At 39.9% G+C, this 22,425-nt stretch overlaps 1 protein-coding gene across 6 annotated transcripts in view; it reads left to right on the top strand.

Moving 5' to 3' along the window:
• The window catches only part of pot1 (protection of telomeres 1 homolog), a 116,900-nt gene that overhangs the window by 87,668 nt on the left and 6,807 nt on the right, over positions 1-22,425 (top strand). For all 6 annotated transcript variants that reach the window (XM_060914781.1, XM_060914779.1, XM_060914780.1 and 3 more), the window contains 3 exons: positions 19,152-19,321; positions 19,549-19,640; positions 22,376-22,405. In XM_060914781.1, coding sequence (XP_060770764.1) covers positions 19,152-19,321; positions 19,549-19,640; positions 22,376-22,405 — 292 coding nt within the window. The remainder of the gene's footprint in view (positions 1-19,151; positions 19,322-19,548; positions 19,641-22,375; positions 22,406-22,425) is intronic.

Here is a 22,425-nt window from a genome sequence, read left to right as displayed (position 1 = left end):
ACCACCAGCGAAGTATAATGCAGTGTTAGTACTGTGTTCTGATCATTTCAACCACAGTGACTTTTCAAACTTCGGCACCTTCAGTAGTGGTTTTGCTTCGAGGTTGCATTTAATCTCTGGATCTGTACCGTCAAGACGATCGACCGCCAGCTCACAAGCTGTAAGTAAAACATGAACTTTTTGTTCGAAGGTTTTTGTTACAAAACAGCATGTTCATATTCTCCATGTTAGCATGCATGACATGGTCACAAGCTAGGCAGGGATGAGGGTTTTCCACTTTTTCTGAGTAAAAAACGACCTTTTTATATTATGCCAAATCCATTGAGAATTTTTTTATTATTAATAATTTCGGGGGGTCGGGGTATGTTCCTTCATGCTGTTCAAACTTTATTAACTCCAACGATGTTTACACATTATTTGTAAGTCACCATCTTTAGTCTCGTTTAAATCTCGTTGAATGTGATGTAAAATTCGTGTTATCTACATTGTTATTGGTCAAAACATCGACGTCGAGACCATAATAGCCAATCAAAACAGTTTTTACAAAGACATCCACATTTTTTTAAGTCACTCGTTCATGTTATTCGTTTGTTTGTTCAGTAAAAACCCAAACATTTGTTGAATTTTTCTAATTTACTCGCGTCGCACCTCAATGACGTCAGCGTGCGGTATTTTTCCCTTCGCGGTTTGTTCCTTCTCTCTCGCCGTAGTAAGACACTCGCATCCGCTTGTTCTGACTCACTGGAGGTAGCCAATCAGAGGTAACACGTTGACATGTCATGAATATTAATGAGTAAGAGCTGAAATCCTGTCGTTCTCCCACCACCCACTCCTCCAGCCAACTAGAACAGCCTGAAACAGGAGAACCACAGCATTTTTTTTCACCAAAACCGGCTCACAGGGCATTCATTCATACTAGAGACCACCGCACAATTAATGAAAAAACGATGCAAGGAGACCTTTAATAGATTGTCGTTTGTTAATCAGAAAGTCCAAAGTCCAGTTGCAGAGGGATGCGCTGAAACAGAGCTGGCTGAGCTTGGAGATCATCTTGGAGGGGATCAGTGTTGAACGCTGAGCTGAAGTCAACATCAAAACATACTGCTATAAGAATTGGGACAGTCAAGGTGGAGTGGAGTGTTGACCTCTTAGTGTGGTCGGCAAATTGATGGGTGTCCAGGGTAGTGGGCAGATAGGACTTCAGATGTGATGGAGCCAGTCTCTCATACCACTTTGCAATAAAATTTTATGCCTGTCTAGAAAAGAAAATATGACGCTGTTGGTCATTCCAATGAGGTTTTTTCCCCCAATAGAGTTTTAGGAGAGAGAGATTTGATTTCTTTGCATTTCCAGGCCTCATTGATTGCATTGGCCAGCATTTGCAAGCTTTCTGCAAGGGTTTGTTTGATGAATTGTTTGCCTAGTAATTTTTGTAACCATCAATTATTTAACTGCAGTGTGTTTTTTGTCTCATCTGTCTATTGTTAAGCCTGAGCTGCTTTCTTGTATGGAATGTGCAGGACTGTCAGGTTTTGCCTCAAGAAGATGGATTGTGCTTTTCCAATGTCGTCTCCTTTAGGACATGTTTGGTACCTCTTTTCTGCTTTTGTAATCAACAATGTATGACAGTCCTTATTTAGTTGAATTGTGAGGATTTTTTAAGGTGTTTTGAATTGTTCCAAATGGTTACACCTTTTGAATACTTCTCAGTTCAGAATCAAGCAAAAAACCCTGTTCAGAGAAAAGCCTTATGCCTTTGTGCGACAGTCCAATATCCCAAACATATGAATGGGTGGAAAAAAGGAAGTGGCTCTCTGTGTGCATGTGTCCTCTGAAAGTATTGGTGCAGCTAGGCCAATTCTGTTGTTTTTGCTGTGCACTGAAGACATTTGGATTTCAGATCAAAAGATAAACATGAGATAATAGAACAGAATTTTACCTTTGATTTCATGATGTATACATCGGTGTGTGTTAAACAACTTGGAACATGGCACCTTTGGTGGCAGCCCACCAAAGCGTTAGCTGAGCAAAAGTATTGGAACAGACAGTCTTAAAGTAAATGACACTGGATGCCTATCTCTTGCTTGCAACAAACTGGCAACCCACTGACATCACTAAACTGCTTGTTTCTTTTATGATACTTTCCCAGGCTTGTACCACAGCTTCTTTCAGTTGTTTATTTTGGGGATTTCTTCTTCAGGAGGTGAAATACGGTACATGTTCAATTGGGTTAAGATCTGGTGATTTACACTGGCCAAGTCAAAACCTTCCAATTTATTCCCCCTGATGAAGCCTTTTGTTGTGTTTTAAATCACGGTCTTGCTGCATGATGACGTTCCTCCCAATTAAACTGGATGCCTTTCTCTGTAAATTGGCAGACAGAATGTTTCTGGAGACTTGTGAATTCATTTTGCTACCATCATGAGTTGCGTCAATAAAGATTAATGAGTCTATTTCAGAAGCAGCCATGCAAGCCCAAATCATGACACTCTCTCCACCGTGTTTGACCAACGAGCTTGTAGGTTTTGGATCATGAGCAGATCCTTTCTTTCTCCAAATTTTGACATTTCCATCGCTTTGGTAGAAGTTACTCTTGGTTCTGGAACATTTCTGTCTCATCTCTGTATGTCTTTGCTAATTCCAATCTGACCTGCTGATGAGTGGTTTGCATTTTGTGGGATTTCCTCTATATTTCTGATCTCAAAGTCTTGGTAGAATGCTGGATTGTGATACCTTCACTTGCTCTGTGGAGGTTGTTGGCAATGTTACTGTTGTGTTTTGGGGGATTTTCTTCACAGCTGTGTGTCCATGTTTTTGTCACAACTGCTGTTTTACTTTGCCAACTTGTTCAATGTCTGGATGTTGCTATACCCATGGTTCCAGATTGTTGTATTGCCTATAGCCAATGATTATGAATGGCTCTGATTGATTTTTCCCTCTTTTCTCAGCTTCAGATGGCTTTCTCCCATATACAGCTCTGTGGTCTTCATGTTAGTTTATCCTTTTTAACAACAAATGTAGTCTTTATAGGTGAACCCCAGGTCTAGAACCAAGAGAAGACATTGAGAGCTATTAATTGTTTAAACAGTCTCACAGGGCACACCTGGAAATGCCTGTCGTCACTTTTTCCAGTGTTTTTGATCACTTGAAAATGTGTGGGTTCAAACCAAAGGTGCCATGTTCTGAGGAGAACACGTCAAGCGGTAAATATCAGGAAATGAAAGCAGACATTTTGATCTATTGTATCATACTCTTTTGATTTCAAACCGAAATGTATTAATATAGTTATTTCCCTAAATAAATGTTTCCTTTGCTTCTAAGAAGTTGGACACTTGAAACTTTAATCTATCTTGAAGGAATTTGACTTGTACACAGTAAAAGCACAGAATTTGTTTTCATGAAGGTATTCTATAAATGCTTAGAGAATAAAGACTCAAACTACTGACAGCTTTTCTACTTTTACTCTCTTTGTATTAATATTTCAGCGGAGCTTGGCTTTTTTAGATCATTTTTTGTGGTTTCTTGGACCTTGGAACAGTATGGTTTTGGCCTTAGCTTCAAATGTAATACTTTAAATTCTTTTATTTGAACTTCTATAGCCGTGACTGCTTTTATATCTTTTATTTTGTATCCTACCTTGTTTTGAGGGGCTTAGTAGGATTTTGTGCACTGGGTATAAAACAAAGGTTATCTCCAAAGACCCTGTATAGACTATAACTTCTTTCTGACCGTGTTGTCCATAAATGTCCCATTGCCATATGGGACTGTGCACTGTGTCTGGGAAATCGTGGCCTTGGTATTGTAAGATTTTGTCTGGGTGAAAGAAATTTTGAAATATTGAACATCAAAGTTTTGATACGTCAGCTGGCAAAACTCTAAGGAAGCAGAATCGTTTATAGTTCAATATGTTATATGCTTTAAATGTGGCTTAAATGCACATTATTAAGTTCTGTGACATTTAAAACAGGAGTTTTGACCATGCGTCAGTTGCACAACTTCATCTTGTTGTAATGTTGCTCATACCACAGCATTGTTGTTTTGTTTTTTTGTCATTTGTTTTTTTTTCAATTTCTTATGTCACATCATACAAAAAAAACAAAACATCAGACTTCAACACAAACAAATCAACCATATTAAACAAAAATACACAGAATAAAAACTAAATATGCATATACATATACCTACACACACATCCCAGCCCATAAACAGCGCAGCACATCTCCCAACACTAAAGTGTCCACAAAAAGTGTGTGTGTGTGTGTGTGTGTGTGTGTGTATACGTACACACACACACACACACGAGTCATCCTCCCCTCACATGTTACAGGCACCTATCTATTCCCCTCTTATATGATTCAAATGACCCCAGACCTGGTAATATTTCCCTTTATCATTTAACCTTGCTATCATCAATTCATAGGAGGCATTATCTGTCATCAGCTTAACCCAGTCAGTAAATTCTGGTCGAGTCTATACCACAGCATTGTTAATTCTCAAAAGTCACCAGTCAGAAGTGATCACTTTCCTTTAACAGGCAGCTTTGACAATAGTGCTAGCTGTAATTCCAATGATATTTATATTAATGCACTTATTCCAATATAGTATTGTTTCTATAGTTAAAAATTCATTTGCAGGACTTGCATGTCAGATTCTCTATGCAATCTAAGCCTTATTCTAAATTGATTGATTGTATAGGTAATCATATGGGGCCGAGTAAAATTAAGGATTAATTTCATGAGTGATTTTGAAGTTTTGAAAATTTCAAAACTTTGAAATCACGAGTGAAATTAATCCTTAATTTTACTCGGCCCCATACGATTATTTGTTTATAATATATAGGGCCAAATTCATACTTCGGAAGCCATTCAAGTTCACAACATTTTGTCATTCACGTTTTCTGAACCAATCAGGGCGCAAGACTATCTTGCCCGTTTGAATCAGTTTCTAAAGGGTCTTTCATCATGACAAAAAAACTGCGATAGCACCTTGTCTAACTCACAGCATTCATATGCAACTAGAGAGTCGTTTATTCGTCTTTCTGCGGCCCATTTCTTAAACCCAGAAAGCCAAAAATTCGTACTTTTTTTTTTTTTGGTATTTTCATTTTCGCTTGCAGCTTTCAATTGGTTTATAATTTCTTCGTCAAATATAGTGAAAGGCGGCATTGCTGAGTCAGCAGAGTCAACCATTTTGTTGACACAATTTGCTAATTTTTGTAACCGTAACCAAGCAACGAACTACCGTAGCCAATAGCATTTCAGAAATACGGCCCCGTGTTAAGCAGGGATGAGAATTTTCCACCGATTGGCGGGTTTCCGACTTTTTCAGACCAAAATGATCGTTTTTTGAGATCGATGTAAATCCGTTGAGAAATTTTCAGAGGGGGGTGTATGGTTAACGATCTGTGGTCACCTTAAAACGTCTTGATTCTTGGTGGGCTCCGGGTTAACACGAGTCTTTCGACATGTCGTAATTAACATTCACTTTTGCGACTTATTTGCCGTAGAATTTTCGGGAAATCCCATTGCGTGCAGTGTATAAACACAAGTACGCATGCTCTCCACGCGTGGCTTGCAATCACCGTTCACCGACTGTACACACTGTTTGACGATATGCATTGGTAACATCGGAAAGGCACACGTATTCAGGCGGGATGTTTTAGCATATTGACAATGGCAAAAGTCCTAGATAAGAAAGAAGAGGATCAAGCGAGGGAGATTGATAAAGGTGCAGGAATAAAGAACTGTTTTCGATGGGCTTGGTTAGAAAGAACACTGAATGTCGAGATCACAACGAAACTTGATCACATACGGAAAATCGACGTCCCAGGAAAAGTACTTTGCTCATTGTGTTCTGACATGATGATAAACTACGCTAGTAGAGGGGCAAGGACTATCGAACTTCACATATACACCAAAAAACACAAAGGTCGTGATATATATATATATATATATATATATATATATACATACATACATACACACACACACACACACACACACACACACACACATACACACATACACACACCAGGGGCGATTTCTCAGAGACAACAAGGGAAGCCGAGCTTCCCCTAAAATTCTCTCCCCAAACTGCGGCGTCTATGACGTTGAATTCTCATTAAAACAATAACTTGCATAACATAATATATGCCCAAGATTGTATTTATGTTCATAACTATCCTGTAACTTATTTGAGTGATGTCTGACGAACTTGCAGTTCGCTACGAGAATCACCTTTGCTGCCAGGCTGTGACCTTTCTTATTTCAATGGGCTCTATGGACTGGCAGCAGTGTTGCCAGATTGGGCGGTTTTAAGTGCATTTTGGCGGGTTTTGAACATATTTTGGGATGGAAAACGTCAGCAGTATCTGGCAACACTGACTGGCAGCCGGGTATCCGTGGCAGTCTATGAGAGGGCTCTGAACAGCCAATTTCGGCCAGTTGTTATTGGTTAAAATCAACAAAATCATCACTTCCAGGGAAGCCGGGCTTCTCTGGGACTAAACGAGACAGTGGGAGGGACAAGAAGCCGGGCTGATAAAGGATTATTGGAGGTAGTGTTTGAAAGACATGAGGAGGGCGGTACTTCAGCGAGGAACACGGAAGTATGATCAGTCAGTCCCTAGCGGATGTCGAGAAAGTGTAGTCGTGTGCCAAAGTGTTGTCCGACTTTTCATATAAACGGTTCTTCTCATTATCTCTGTACATTACTCTGTAAATAAATGTAAATATTACTCGTTGTGCTCCGTTAACTTTCATCCATTCTATCAGTTTGATCATTCGTGAATTCACTCGTTTATTTCATTTGTAGTTCAATCTGGTTGTAGGCTAGCTTGAGCCTTATTGGGATCTGCAGTGCTAGCTGCTAACAGAAATTGGTGAAGTCTCTGGAAAGCACAACCAGCTGGTATGACAGGGTCACAGACCATTTTCTGGAAAAGGAGCGGAGGGCAGAATTTGTGTATAAATAGTGTGCATCATATAATGTTCATGAATCTGAAGTGTGTATATTGTTCAGTAATGTTAAGAGAATGGTGGGCTCTGTGTTATAGGTTATACCTGGGTATAATATTCAAGGTTCTGTGTGTTGCATAGCCTACCTGGTTATGAATTTCCAGACTGTGTTGCAGAAGATGTTCAAGGATGTGTTGCACAGCTGGGTGTTGTGTTAAAGACTCTGTGTTGCATATCAGGGTATGATTGTTCAAGGCTCTTCGTTGAATAGCCAGTGATTTTTGGATGTTTGATATTTTTGATTAAGGATATGAGGCACTAGCCTGGCAAGCCAGACTATAACATGAAATGTACAAGCAAAAATACTTTCTGCCACTAGGTAGGGTTGTCTAGTTCACTATGCTAATGGGGCACACCTTTCTATGCTTTGATATCCAGCCTACAGGTTTTACGATGAATGCGTAAAATGGGCTTCCCCTGTTTTAAAAACCAGCAGCCGCCACTGATATATACACACACACACACACACACACACAGAGTGGGGTAAAAAAGTATTTAGTCAGTCACCAATTGTGCAAGTTCTCCCACTTAAAAAGATGAGAGGCCTGTAATTTTCAACTGAAAAGTATGAACATGAAAACTATGAGCATGTACAGCACTCAATACTTAGTTGGGGCTCCTTTTGCCTGAATTACTGCAGCAATGCGGCGTGGCATGGAGTCGATCAGTCTGTGGCACTGCTCAGGTGTTATGAGAGCCCAGGTTGCTCTGATAGTGACCTTCAGCTCTTCTGCATTGTTGGGTCTGGCGTATCTCATCTTCCTCTTCACAATACCCCATAGATTTTCTATGGGGTTAAAAGTCAGGTGAGTTTGCTGGCCAATTAAGAACAGGGATACCATGGTCCTTAAACCAGGTACTGGTAGCTTTGGCACTGTGTGCAGGTGCCAAGTCCTGTTGGAAAATGAAATCTGCATCTCCATAAAGTTGGTCAGCAGCAGGAAGCATGAAGTGCTCTAAAACTTCCTGGTAGACAGCTGCGTTGACCTTGGACCTCAGAAAACGCAGTGGACCAACACCAGCAGATGACATGGCACCCCAAACCATCACTGACTGTGGAAACTTTACACTGGACCTCAAGCAACGGGGATTCTGTGCCTCTCCTCTCTTCCTCCAGACTCTGGGACCTTGATTTCCAAAGGAAATGCAAAATTTACTTTCATCAGAGAACATAACTTTGGACCACTCAGCAGCAGTCCAGTACTTTTTGTCTTTAGCCCAGGCGAGACGCTTCTGACGCTGTCTCTTGTTCAAGAGTGGCTTGACACAAGGAATGCGACAGCTGAAACCCATGTCTTGCATACATCTGTGCGTGGTGGTTCTTGAAGCACTGACTCCAGCTGCAGTCCAGTCTTTGTGAATCTCCCCCACATTTTTGAATGGGTTTTGTTTCACAATCCTCTCCAGGGTGCGGTTATCCCTATTGCTTGTACACTTTTTTTTTTCTACCACATCTTTTCCTTCCCTTCGCCTCTCTATTAATGTGCTTGGACACAGAGCTCTGTGAACGGCCAGCCTCTTTAGCAATGACCTTTTGTGTCTCGCCCTCCTTGTGCAAGGTGTCAATGGTCGTCTTTTGGACAACTATCAAGTCAGCAGTCTTCCCCATGATTGTGCTGCCTACAGAACTCGACTGAGACACCATTTAAAGGCCTTTGCAGGTATTTTGAGTTAATTAGCTGACTAGAGTGTGGCACCAGGTGTCTTCAGTGTCTTCAACCTTTTCACAGTATTCTAATTTTCTGAGATACTGAATTTGGGGTTTTCATTAGTTGACAGTTATCAAAATTAAAAGAAATAAACACTTGAAATATATCAGTCTGTGTGGAATGAATGTATACATTATACAAGTTTCACTTTTTGAAGGGAATTACTGAAATAAATCAACTTTTTTATGATATTCTAATTATATGACCAGCACCTGTCTGTCTGTCTATCTATCTCTCTCTCTCTCTCTCTCTCTCTCTCTCTATATATATATATATATATATATATATATATATATATATATATATATATATATATATATACATACACACACACAGTGCCTTGCAAAAGTATTCATACCCCTTGAACTTTTTCACATTTTTCCACCTTACAACCATGAACTCAAGTTTTTTATTGAGATTTTATGTGATAGACCAACACAGAGTAGCACATAATTGTGAAGTGAAATGAAAATGATAAATGGTCTTCAAATTTTTAAACAAATAAAATTCTGAAAAATGTGGTGTGCATTAGTATTCAGTATACACTTTTATTAGTATTAGTATTATTAGTATTATTAGTATTCTGCGTCAATACTTTGTAAAGCCACCTTTTGCTGCAATTACAGCTGCAAGTCTTTTGTGGTATGTCTCTACCAGCTTTGCACATCTAGACACTGAAATTTTTGCCTGTTCTTCTTTGCAAAATAGCTCAAGCTCGGCCAGATTGGATGGAGAGCGTCTGTGAACAGCAATTTTCAAGTCTTGCCACAGATGCTCAATGGGATTTAGGTCTGGATTTTGACTGGGCCATTCTAACACATGAATATTCTTTGATCTAAACCATTCCATTGTAGCTCTGGCTGTATGTTTAGGGTCATTGTCTTGCTGGAAGGTGAATCTCCTTCCCAGTCTCAAGTCTTTTGCAGCCTCCAACAGGTTTTCTTCCAGGATTGCCCTGTATTTAGCTCCATCCATCTTCCCATCAACTCTGACCAGCTTCCCTGTCCCTGCTGAAGAAAAGCATCCCCATAGCATGATGCTGCCACCACCATGTTTCACAGTGGGGATGGTGTGTGCAGGGTGATGAGCAGTGTTAGTTTTCCGCTACACATAGCACTTTGCATTTAGGCCAAAAAGTTCAACTTTGGTCTCATCTGACCAAAGCACTTTCTTCCACATATTTGCTGTGTCCCCTACATTTCTTATGCCTGTCTTTCAACAATGACTTTCTTCTTGCCACTCTTCCAAAAAGGCCAGATTTGTGGAGTGTACGACTTGTAGTTGTCCTGTGCACAGATTCTCCCACCTGAGCTGTGGATTTCTGCAGCTCCTCCAGAGTGATCATGGGCCTCTTGGCTGCTTCTCTGACCAGTGCTCTCCTTGCTCGCTCTGTCAGTTTAGGTGGACGGCCATGTCTTGGTAGGTTTGCAGTTGTGCCATACTTTTTCCATTTTTGAATGATGGATTGAACAGTGCTTCTTGAGATGTTCAGAGCTTGGGATATTTTTTTTATAACCTAACCCTGCTTTAAACTTCTCCAGAACGTTATCCCTGACCTGTCTGGTGAATTCTTTGGTCTTCATGATGCTGTTTGTTCTTCAGTGTTCTCTAACAAACCACTGAGGCCTTCACAGAACAAGTGTATTTATGCTGAGAGTAAATTACACACAGTAGGACTCTATTAACTAATTAGGTGACTTCTGAAGGCAATTGATTGCACTGGATTGTATTTAGAGGTATCAGAGTACAGGGGGCTGTATACTAATGCACACCACATTTTTCAGATTTTTATTTGTTTAAAATTTTGAAGACCATTTATCATTTTTGTTTCACTTCACAATTATGTGCTACTCTGTGTTGGTCTATCACATAAAATCTCAATAAAAAACTTTTAAGTTCGTGGTTGTAAGGTGGAAAAATGTGAAAAAGTTCAAGGGGTATGAATACTTTTTGCAAGGCACTGTACACGTACACACACACACATATACATACATTTTTATATATAATATATATCAAATACATGTCGTCATATACAAGTGTGTATCTTTTTATAAATGGGGTTAGCTTATCTAATGTAGCATGTTGGGGAGAATCATAGTATCATATCTATATTTCTGATAAAATTTTAGGTATGATACCATGTATAACTCTCCTACTTGTTGCTCATTTCATAGGGGGATGGGGGGGAATTGTTGGCATGTGCCACGCGGGAGCGTCTGCCCAAAATTTTTAGGCCGAGATGAATTTATAGTTTTTGATTTTAAAAAAATTTCAGAACATATTTTCTCAACACACGATTGCAGAGAATTTAGGTCTTTCAAAATCTACAGTACATAAAATATTGTGAAAAGATTCCAGGAATTGAATCAAGGTTGGAAACCACTGTTGAATGTGCGTGACCTTCGAGCCCTCAGGTGGCACTGCTTGAGAAACCATGATGCTAATGTGACAAATATAGCCATGTGGACTCGGGAGTACTTCGGAAAACCATTGCCACTTAATACCGTCCGGCGCTGCATCCAGAAATGCAACCTGAAAGTGTATTACGCAAAGAGGAAGCCATTCATCAGGTTTATACAGAAACACCACTGATTTCTCTGGGCCTGAACTCATCTTAGATGCACCGAAAGACAGTGGAAACCTATGCTGTGGTCAGGTGAGTCCACATTTCAGCTTGTTTTTGGGAAAACCAGACGTAGTTCTCCATGCCAAAGGTGAATATGAGCATCCAGTTTATCAGAGAAAGGTACAAAAGCCAGCATCTGTGATGGTGTGGGGGTGCATCAGTGCCCATGGTATGGGTGCGTTGCATGTGTGTGAAGGTACCATTGATGCGAAGATGTATATTGGGTGTAGTAAGCCCTGATGTGGGTGGAGTACTAAAGCACGGCAGATGAGAGATGATGTTCTCTCACACTTTTTTTACAGCTTTTCAGCTTCATACATTTCACTTATTACTCAGACACACACACGTGTTCTGGTTGGGAGAGCTCTCTTCTCATCGTTCTCTTCCTCCTTTTCTACTCTCTGCCCTCACTGCAACATACACACACATGCGCACCATTAATCAACAACAGGTGCATTGACTTTGCCACTCACCTTCCTTGACCCTGCCCTCCATTCACAAACTGCCGCTTGGCCACGTCCCTGCTGCCACATTGGGATTTTAGAGAGACATATTGCCATCAAGACGATGTCTCTTCCTGGGAAGTCTAGGCTTATTTGAGCAGGACAATGCCAGGCCTCATTCTGCATGGGCTACAACAGCATGACTTCATAGACAGAGTGCGTGTGTTTGACTGGCCTGCTGCTAGTCCAGATCTGTCTCCTATTGAGAATGTATGGTGCATCATGAAGAGGAGAATCAGACAATGGTGACCACGGACTGTTGAGCAGCTGAAGTGTTGTTGTATCAAGCAAAAATGGACAAATTCGAATTGCAAAACTGCAAACATTAGTATCCTCATTTCCCATACAATTAAAGTGTTATTAAAGGAATAGTGCAGTTATACAATGGTAATAATGCCTCTGTCCCTACAGTTTTTTCTTTTTTTTTTTTTTTTTTTGGGGGGGAGGGGTGTTGCAGGCATCAAATTCTAACTTTGTTTATATTTATAAAATGCAATTAAGTTGGTCAGTAAAACGATTGAAAATCTTTTCTTTGTACTTTTGTCAGTTAAATAAAGGTTCAAGTATATTAACAAATCACAGATTTTTGTTTTTATTGCATTTTGGAAGATATCCAAACTTTTCTGTAGATGGGGTTTGTAGTTTTTAGTGAGGGAATGCTGGTCCCCATACAATTAAAGAACAGAATAGCAGGATGAAGCATTTTTTATAATCAGTAAATTAAAACAATAAAAACAACATGTAGGTGCATGTTGGACGACTGCTGCATGCAAAATATTTGTAGCTTCTTTATATCCTAGTGTTTGTTAATCTGGACATCCTCTTCAAATGAGACCACACATTTTTTAATAGGGTTCAGATCTGGAGACTGAGAGGGCTAATAAGCATTTATTTGTGTACAGTGTTAAGAAATGGAAGACATCTCTTAAAGAGTGCCTGATTATTTTTTTTCAGACAGTTTACCAAATAATTCATCAAATAATGGCAATATTTTATTATTATTATCTGTACCCCTGTCATCTGTAGTAGTGTGTGAATTTGCTGGCGCTTTAAACTGGGCAGGGGTGAATAATGGTGTGAAATAAAACAGACCATTAGAATTATGCAGACAGAGTGAGTGAGGTTTTTTGCTGGGGAAGAGAGGGCTAAATTGATGTGGTAACGGTAAGAGGTCCTGTCTGTACAGGTCTTGCGCGCGCACACTGCGTGTGATGCAGAGCACAGTCACAAAGCCACATCACACAGAGTTGTTAATAGCTAGCTGAACAGCAGCTTCAATTACGCATCAACGATCCTAATGACTGTCTCACGCTTCACATGAATGAGTGACTGTAGTCAGCTTGTGAATGAATAATACCATATTTCAGGGGCTTCTATTTCAAGGACAAAACTCCAAAGATTTTCTGAATATCAAAAAAATTACCCTAAGCGCTTGTATCGATTTTCCTTTTGCATTTGCTTCATGTGTCCCAGGCCAGTTTCCATTGTTTCATCTGAAAAGGAACGTTTGCAATAAATTCAAGTAGTTGTTGGTCATGTAATGTAGAATAGAAATGTTAGAAGATGGTTAACTGCCAAAAGATGATTTATGTTTTAAAGGAACTGTGCCGTTTGCTTGCTGCTCACATGCATGACTAACACTTTGACAGTGAATTAATCAGAAGTAAAATATGTAAATAATGAGCTAGAATTTGACTTCCCTAGCCAGTTTCTGTTAGCTCCTGGAATCAATTCTATTCGAAACTGGATTTGGCAAAGAAGCAGAAATGGTTAGCTTGGTTAAATAGAGCCAACTGATGCAAATTAGCAACATGCTTTTTAAAATTAGATGGAGTTCATGCCTTCAGAAGAGGAAAATGAGTTTATACGAGTCTTTGCTTACTCAAACATAATGAGACATTTTTCTAAGGTGGCGCCAGGAATGATCATTCTCAAGTTCTACACTTGGTAGATATAAATGTTCAGATGCACATGGACAGTTATACCGCTATAACTATATATTCTGTAGCATAAAAAGCTAATGATGAATTGGTACAATTTTTTAGATGATTATACAATTCTTGATAGGTTTTTTTTTCTGTATTTAAATAATATTGGCTGGCGTTGAGTGAGTGTTGACAACCACGTAATATTGTAAACCATATTCAGTGCCCATTCTCCATTGGGTAGAGTGACATAATACACGTAGAATAAGCGGTATGCTAACAATATTGCATGCTATCAAAACAAATGAATGGAAGCTGCTAGAAGGGAATAGAATACATGGTTTTTATTCCATCGAAAAAGTATATTGAATGAATGCTAAATTTAAATGATTGGATGCTAAACTGAGCTCATTCTATTGATATGTAGTCTAGAGTCATTGACTGGATGAGAGATGTTTGATTGTATGAAATTCTAAATAAAAATGTAAAACATAAGGTTGTGTCTTGGAAAATTAATTACGTAAGAGTACAAGTATTAAAGTTTAATAACTCTCGAATAAAATATAAATACACCAAGTGTTTTTCACCCTTGGTCGTTGAGATTTAATTTTAATGCGGTTTCATTGTTTCCATTTGACTAAGATACAGGTGTTAAAGGAATAAGTGCACCAGAAGATATGCAAGTGGCGTTTTATAGTAGTTGGAGTTGGCTCACAGCAGTGTGACATCCTGTCTGTAGTCACATCTGACTATCAATTATTCATGCGGGGGGGAGCACATGGGCTGTCTGAACACACAAATGCTCCCTGCCTATGATTTCCTCAGACAGCAGGCTGATAACACGTCTACCTAGAATGGGTCATAGGTATGCTTATGTAATTGGGTGTGAATGTGTATTACAGACGAAGGGGGAAAACATCAATAGAATATCTTGAATTAATTGCCGTTCTCCATGCAGAGGGCATGGTGTAGTGGTTAGCACGGTCGCCTCACAGCAAGAAGCTTCCGGGTTCGAACCCAGCGGCCGGCGAGGGCCTTTCTGTGTGGAGTTTGCATGTTCTCCCCGTGTCTGCGTGGGTTTCCTCCGGGTGCTCTGGTTTCCCCCACAATCCAAAGACATGCAGTTAGGTTGACGTGGGGTGGCCTTGGGCTGAGGTGCCCTTGAGCGAGGTACCTGACCCCTGACTGCTCCCCGGGTGCTCTGGTGTGGCTGCCCACTGCTCTGAGTGTGTGCATGTGTTCACTGCTTCAGATGGGTTAAATGCAGAGGATGAATTTCACTGTGCTTGAAGTGTGCATGTGACGAATAATAATAATAAAGGTTAAAAGTCATACCAGATCCAAAAGGGAACTGGGTTTCTCTTCACCAGTCACAGTCACTATAAAATCTTAAATATACCAAAACAAATTATTGTATAAGTGTTACTAAAAAAAACTTGAGTGGGTCATGTTTTTATTCAGTGGGACTTGGCACATATATGATGTACTATTTCAGGAAATGCTGGTTTGGGGGATCTTGGCTAATGTGCCTGGAAAATGTTTGCTGACATAACTGCACTTTTTTTTTGACAGAGATGAATAGAATGGAGAGCTGCAGTCATTCACTTGTGCACATCCAAAGCCAGAAAACTTCACAGAAGCTTAGGAGGACAATCCTTAGGTGATGTCAGTCGGCTAGTCTATTCTTTTTGTTATTCGAGAGCTGGGGAGAGTGTCGTCTGCAATTTATTGCTGAAGATGAACATTTGGACCGTAGGGCAGTAATGTCAGTTTTGTATTATGTCCTGACTGATGGTTACTGCTTTAAATGCTTTAATTACCTCGCCCTGGGACGGAGTCCACCAGGGGGCGAGATATTGTTTTTAATAGAGTTTCTTTGTTTTTGTTTTTTTTTGTAAATGATATTACGGGAAAATGGCTGGATCAATCTTCATGAAACTTTCAGGATAGATGGGCATTGGTCTCAAATAGAACCTCCAACATTTTTGGGGGTCATCCGGTCAAGGTTTTTTTGGCTACTGCCTCATACACTCGTATGCAAGAGTGTAACAATTGCGCACTGCTGGTGATGCACACTGTGCATGCGCATATACGTGTTCTGATTAAAATGGCCGGTGAGTGTACACAGTTTGGTTCACCATTCGAAATAAATGGACTAGACTAAAGAAATCGCTTTCAGACATGTTTATGCTTATTACAGAGGGAAAGCGCGTTCCACTGAGCTCTAGCGCTGGGCCTTTTCCGGGAAATGAGAGTTTCGGTCATGGTGACAGCGTGTGTAGGTCAGTCTCGGTTCGGAGGTTTCAGTTTTGAAAACTGTAAAAGGTGTAAGAGTAGAATAATAAAGTACAGACACTTGGTATATTTTACTTCTTCGATTTTTAAATTGTTCATTTTTGGATTACACTTCATTTTTGTGGCTACTGCCTCATAGAGTAAATATATATATGCTATATTTATTGTATGGGCATGGGATCGGAAAACAATTTTATTTTTAAGTAGTAACCACGTACCCATAGGGTACCTATTTTTTTTTTTTTCACGATATCTCATTATCTCTAGCCGCTTTATCCTGTTCTTCAGGGTCGCAGGCAAGCTGGAGCCTATCCCAGCTGACTACGGGCGAAAGGCGGGGTACACCCTGGACAAGTCGCCAGGTCATCACAGGGCTGACACATAGACACAGACAACCATTCACACTCACATTCACACCTACGCTCAATTTAGAGTCACCAGTTAACCTAACCTGCATGTTAGGTTAACCCCCCCAAAAAAAAGTCAAATCCAAAGGGAATCATCTCATTCTGTGCTGATGGAGTTATGTTGTTTGTACATATGTGAATTGGTTTGACTTGGTGAAAATCATCTTTTCTGTATGCTGAATATACCTCCCCAGTTCCACGCCCCGCCCCCTTCTTTTACATATAGATGAGGTTCCAGTGAATAACGGAGTTATCCAGTTGTATGTAGCTGCAAATCTTAGGTTAATAGAGTTTTCCATGCTGGGAGCTGCGGTCTTTGTAAGAGCACTACCTCATTCTAGCTGTTCTCTGTAAGTTCTGCTGAAGAGACCTTTGCACTTAATAATAGTTTTTTTTTTTTTTAAGCCCGTGAATGAAGTGTGTGGTATACGCACATCCATGAAAACTATACGTGCATGTACAGACTCTACAAAACATTAAGATTAGTCATAATTCTATATGAATTTCATTCCTAATTGGTAGCACATCTTGCATCCACATGAGACAAGTGAGACTGGAATTTGTATCTGAAGAAGTGAGAAAAATGAAGGTGTCATGAACAGCAATGGCTGGTAATGGCTCAGTGATGACGTCTACTGGCATAAAATGTATGGAACAATATGCTGTACAGTTATTCAGCTTTTATAACTCTTTCCTTTATAATTATTGAACGAATTCTTCCAGGATTTGCAGGTATATGCAGCAATATAATACTGGTATTATCTGGATCCTCATCTACAGTATATGCAAAAAATGACTGGACCTGAGAAGCAAGAAAATGCCTTTGTTTAAAAAAAAAAATCAGTGAAATCAAAATACGAAGGTTTTCTTCAGTTGTTTAATTTTGATTGGTTGCATGAAGCAATCTACACATCTATAATTTTGCTGAAATCAAACATGAAAATTTGCACAGGAGAACAACTCTTGTCAGGTAAACAAGGACAAAGCCTGAATTTCAGTGAGCTTTATTTTCGTATGCTGCTGAATTTGTTACTCTAATGCAGCTAACATTTGTAATGCAAGAATTTCTCGCACATTTATTGGCAGGCCTTCACTCCAAACCGCCGCAAGCCAATAAATCATTCTGCACTTCTTCACTGTCAAATTCAGTTTTGTACGGCGAGTATGGCATAATCAAGGCATAACTGGCAATAAAGCTAAAGCTCCAACTCTGGCAGGGAAGAAACTGCAGTGAAATAAGCATCTGTTTTTTGGCATGATCAGTTAGCCTTTCAGGGTTTACCAAGGTTATAAAACCTGAGGCCCAATCACAGTGCTATTTGGAAGGATGGAAGGAAGGGAGGAAGAAGGTATGAACTTTAATGGCAAGGAGAAGGCTTTAAGTTTGTGCTGCTGCTAGAGAGAAATAGGCTCTAGCAGATGGAGTATATCCAACTCTGGCTGTGAATTTACTACTTTGTTACAGTCTCCTTAGACTACTGAAATCCCGAAAGTGCCAAAGAGAAATCATGGGTGTATATGGTACAAAGTAAGCTTTCGGAGTTGAGACCAAAGAATGTTAATAATTGGTAGCGACAGTAGTGAAGATCGGCTCCAGTGCTCTGGTATGGAGCTCTGTTCTGGTCTTCAGTTCTCCTGGTCTAGAGGCACAAGGAGAAGAAGACTGACAAGCAGCAGTCAGAGAGCTTAAGCTCATGGGATTTCACTTGTCACTCAGAGTGAAGGAGGAGGGCTGGAGCGTCTCTCTCTCTCGCGTTCATATCATAATCTGAACAGTCTCATATCACAACCCAAGTGAGGCACACAGACGTGCACTCCTACTGTGAAGCCACACACTCGGTGTGTTTTGTTTTGATTTTTTTTTTCTTTTGAAAGCATCAGGTTTTATTCATGCTTATTCTTAACCAGCACATCATCAGTGATAAAATGTAACTGTAATTGCATGATAAATGACTTGAATTCTAGATCTCAAGTGCAAGCTGTTTGCACAGTTTAATAATGCAGAATGGGTGAAAAGTAAACTGCATCCTGGTTTTGTTTGGGATTTTTTTTCCCCCCTCTCTTTTGCTTTGTCAGCCCAAGTAACACCAGTATTGCTATCTGTGCACAGCGGACACAGTGGCTCTGCAGCAGCTTTTCAAAAAAAAAAAAAAACTATGCAAATCATTATCACTGCCTTCTCCTACAGAAACAATTGTAGCATATTTGTCTCAGCCTACACACCTGAGGGTTTGTAACATTCTGAAGATCTATATTGCAGTATAGAGAGGCAGGTATAATGTTATAACACCGCACCCTGCTAGCTATTGAGTTTTGTATTTAAGCTGGTGTATATGCATTTGTTTCCCATGAAACAAAAACAGCAAGCATGAAATGGTGTTTTTGTCATGCAAAGGCTAGGATGTGCAATTAAAAACAACACTAGTGCAGATGTTTCTGGGTGCCATGATTCATTCCCGGGTAGCATAAAGTGTCCTTTAGGTTTTATACCAGATTGCCCCCTGCTGGAGGACACTGGCAAGCTGTTCGTGGTCTTGCTTAACCCACAGATGATTTGCGTTATTTGGACACATTATTAGTCACATGGGCACGTTAAAAAAAGAGTTAATGATTATTATTGGTTGTTAAAGCAAGATAAATAGTTATTGCTCCTGAATTGTGTGTGTGTAGCCTGGTGTGTTCCTGCGCTTGTACAATCTTCATGCAGTGACTCAAAGAGCTCCTGAGCAATCTGCTGACTGTGCCAGCCTTCTCTCCTTCCACCTGCACAGTGGCACTTCATACGGTAAAGGCCTGTGTGTGCTTCCCTCCGAGAGTCCCGAGCTCCAGCCCCTCAAGAGGTAAACTGCATTATGGTTTTGACACTTAGTGTTTCCTGAATGGGGGGAATTACTTTAATATGACAGTTTTTATGCTTGACCGAAGTAGAAAATTGGCATAAGTATAGTAGATTTCTTTCAGTGTACTTTAAAATAAACTGATGGTATTAACAAGTGTTCTCTGTCCATGTCTCTAAAGTGTCTCATAGCACTTCATCTGGTCTTTTCTTTCCCTCTGACTTGTCCAGACGGTTGGAGAGTTATGCAGCTGTCGCTCATGAAGATGAGGTGAACGATGCCACTCTTCTTGATGTTTGGTGTACTCCTCCAGAAGCTCTTGGTAAGTTCTTGCCTCTACACATTCTGAACCCAGTGGGGCAAAGATCTGAATCCCCCTGTGTATCAGTCACTGTATCTCTTATATAGTATGTGTGTAATGTTCTCTCAACTCAACTCAAACTTTATTTATGAAGCACATTTAAAAACAACAGGGCTTGACCAAAGTGCTGTACAGGTTAATATATATATAATATAATATACACTATATCTATACATATAATGCCACAATTACAAGAAATTAAGATAAATACTAAAATACTTAAACTTGGTTAAAAGCCAGGGAGGAAAAGTGTTTTTTTAGAGAAGATTTAAAAACCTCAAATGATCCTGCAGATCGGCTGTGCCAGGGCAAGTTATTCCAGAGCCTATAGAGTTCTCTCTATAGAGTTAAATACAGAAATGTAGATACTGTATTTAAGCGAAAGAAAAAATAGACAAAGATTTGAAAAGAAGTTGAACTCTTAAAGGGCTGATGACACGAACATGACTCTATGCAATTTCTTAAATAAACTATACAACATGGCAAACATGTTGGATTTCTGTTATAATTACGTGAAAAGAAGCTGCTGTTACGTAAATATCCAACTTTTAATTGCACAGCGCAAGAAAACTGGGTCCGTGGCTCGCGGCCATGTTGTGACGTCAGCGGAAGAACACGCTGCAGTTCACTGGCTGTTCTACTCATAGACATCCTATGGTTCTACTCTGGTTCTACTCAATGGAAATGGCGCATGAAAACGCCGGTGAACTCTCTAGTGCTAGCTCTTCCTCTTCTGGGAGTCTAGAATTGTGTTGATCTCTTCCGAATAGAATCTATGATAGCCTACCCTCTTTACCCTTTGCCTCTCGTTGCTAGGCAGCAGTTACATGAAAGCTGCAAGCTTTCACAAGCAAATACATGACTGATATCACGCCGACTTTATGATTACATTTATGATTATCATGTAGAATCTATAGCTCTACGTACCTTTATCTTATGTCATTTCACAACACATGTTCTGACAGGAGGACTGTCTTTGGATCCGGCATAGCTACTAGTAGACCCCCTCCGGAATACTGGTAGTGTTGCCAGATTGGGAGGTTTCCCGCCCAGTTGGGTGGTTTCAAGTGCATTTTGGTGGGTTTTGAACATATTTTGGGCTGGAAAACTTCAGCAGTATCTGGCAACAGATACTGCTCACGTTTTCCAGCCCAAAATATGTTCAAAACCCACCAAAAAATGCACTTGAAACCGCCCAACTGGGCGGGAAACCTCCCAATCTGGCAACACTGTGTAGGCACTGCTGATGGTAGTAACACACGTTTGTGCTGAACTGAACACCCAAGAGATTCTTTTAAGCTGGGAAGGGTGTCAAAACAATCCAAATCGAAGTGTTCAGAGCACAGGACGGATGTTGGTGAGGGCTCCCACTTGTCACGAGTGCGCCTGACTTGCTTCACCCACTTCGCATGCAGCTCGGGATCTCTGGGAAACTTGAATAAACTTACCCCATCCTTGTGGGTTTTGGAGCAAAAGCCGGCAACACAACGCGAAGGCATAATAACTATATATATATATATATATATATATATATATATGATGTATAATAAAAATACTAATAATGATAAACTGAACACCTGTCGCATCAACAACAAACTGGTAAGTTAGGAGGAAGGTTCTTTCGCTGACGTCATATAGCTCCTCCTCCTCCTTCGTCTCCTGGGCGCTGCAGCCCCATCAAATTTGCCCAAATAGCCGCGTTTATCATCATAACTTGTAAAATAGGCGCCTTCGTGAATTAATATATGGATCATCGGGAATTACTTTTTGTTATAAAACATCGCCAAAGATGTCAAAAACGTGTCATCAGCACTTTAATAATGAAATTAAAACACTATTGAATTTCATAATGTTGATGTATTAATCTATTATAGTAATATAGATTACTGTAATACACAGGGGAACATTATACACATATATTACAGTGGACACAATGATGTCTCCTGGATGCTCATTTAAAGGAGAACTGAAGGCAAAATTCTGTTTCTCTCATTTTATCAAATATAGGAATGCATTTTTGATAGCTATTTTGTCACAGCTATAGCAAGTTATGAGTGTTTTGAAATATGCTATGTAATATAGATGAGTCCATATGTCAAAGTAATGGCCGTAAACGAGATTCGTTGAGACCTGTGCGCGACATCGTAGGACGGAAGTAAAACGTACAGCGGAAATCAAAGTGACCATCTGCCAACGTTGTCAAAAGACGCGCGCGCCCTCTTTCGAAGTAGTGAAGCCGGAAGTTTTGTTTGTTTTGATGGTAGTCAGGAAAGTTTGAAAAAAGTAGGCAGTAATCACCATTTAAACTCATTTTTGTGCAATATTTCGCTTGGAAAACAGTTTTCAAAATGGCGGCACTGACACCTGGCTGGCACTTCACGTTTCGAAGTCTCGCACAAGTCTCATGAAGATCACGCGGATAAGCGACGCCTGCCATGGACCAAACGAACTAAATTCAACATGGCTACAAACCGAATAGGCCGATAAGTATAATATTTAATTGCAATTAGTTGCCAATACGAGTCACGATATAAGGTTACTAAAACTGAAAACGTAATTGAATAACACGTTAATTAAGAAATAAAGCAAGTTTAAAAATGACTTCAGTTCTCCTTTAATACGTATGTACTACATTTGTTTGTGCAATATTTATAATAACAGCATAGCCATAAATGCGACGTTTCTGCTGTTTTCAGGTGAAGCGGTCAATAAGGATTTTTATACAGGTAAAATACACCATTCTTAA

The sequence above is a fragment of the Neoarius graeffei genome, chromosome 2 (assembly GCF_027579695.1).
Source record: "Neoarius graeffei isolate fNeoGra1 chromosome 2, fNeoGra1.pri, whole genome shotgun sequence".
In the NCBI taxonomy this organism is placed as follows: Eukaryota; Metazoa; Chordata; class Actinopteri; order Siluriformes; family Ariidae; genus Neoarius; species Neoarius graeffei.
This window is presented reverse-complemented; position numbering and strand designations above follow the sequence as displayed.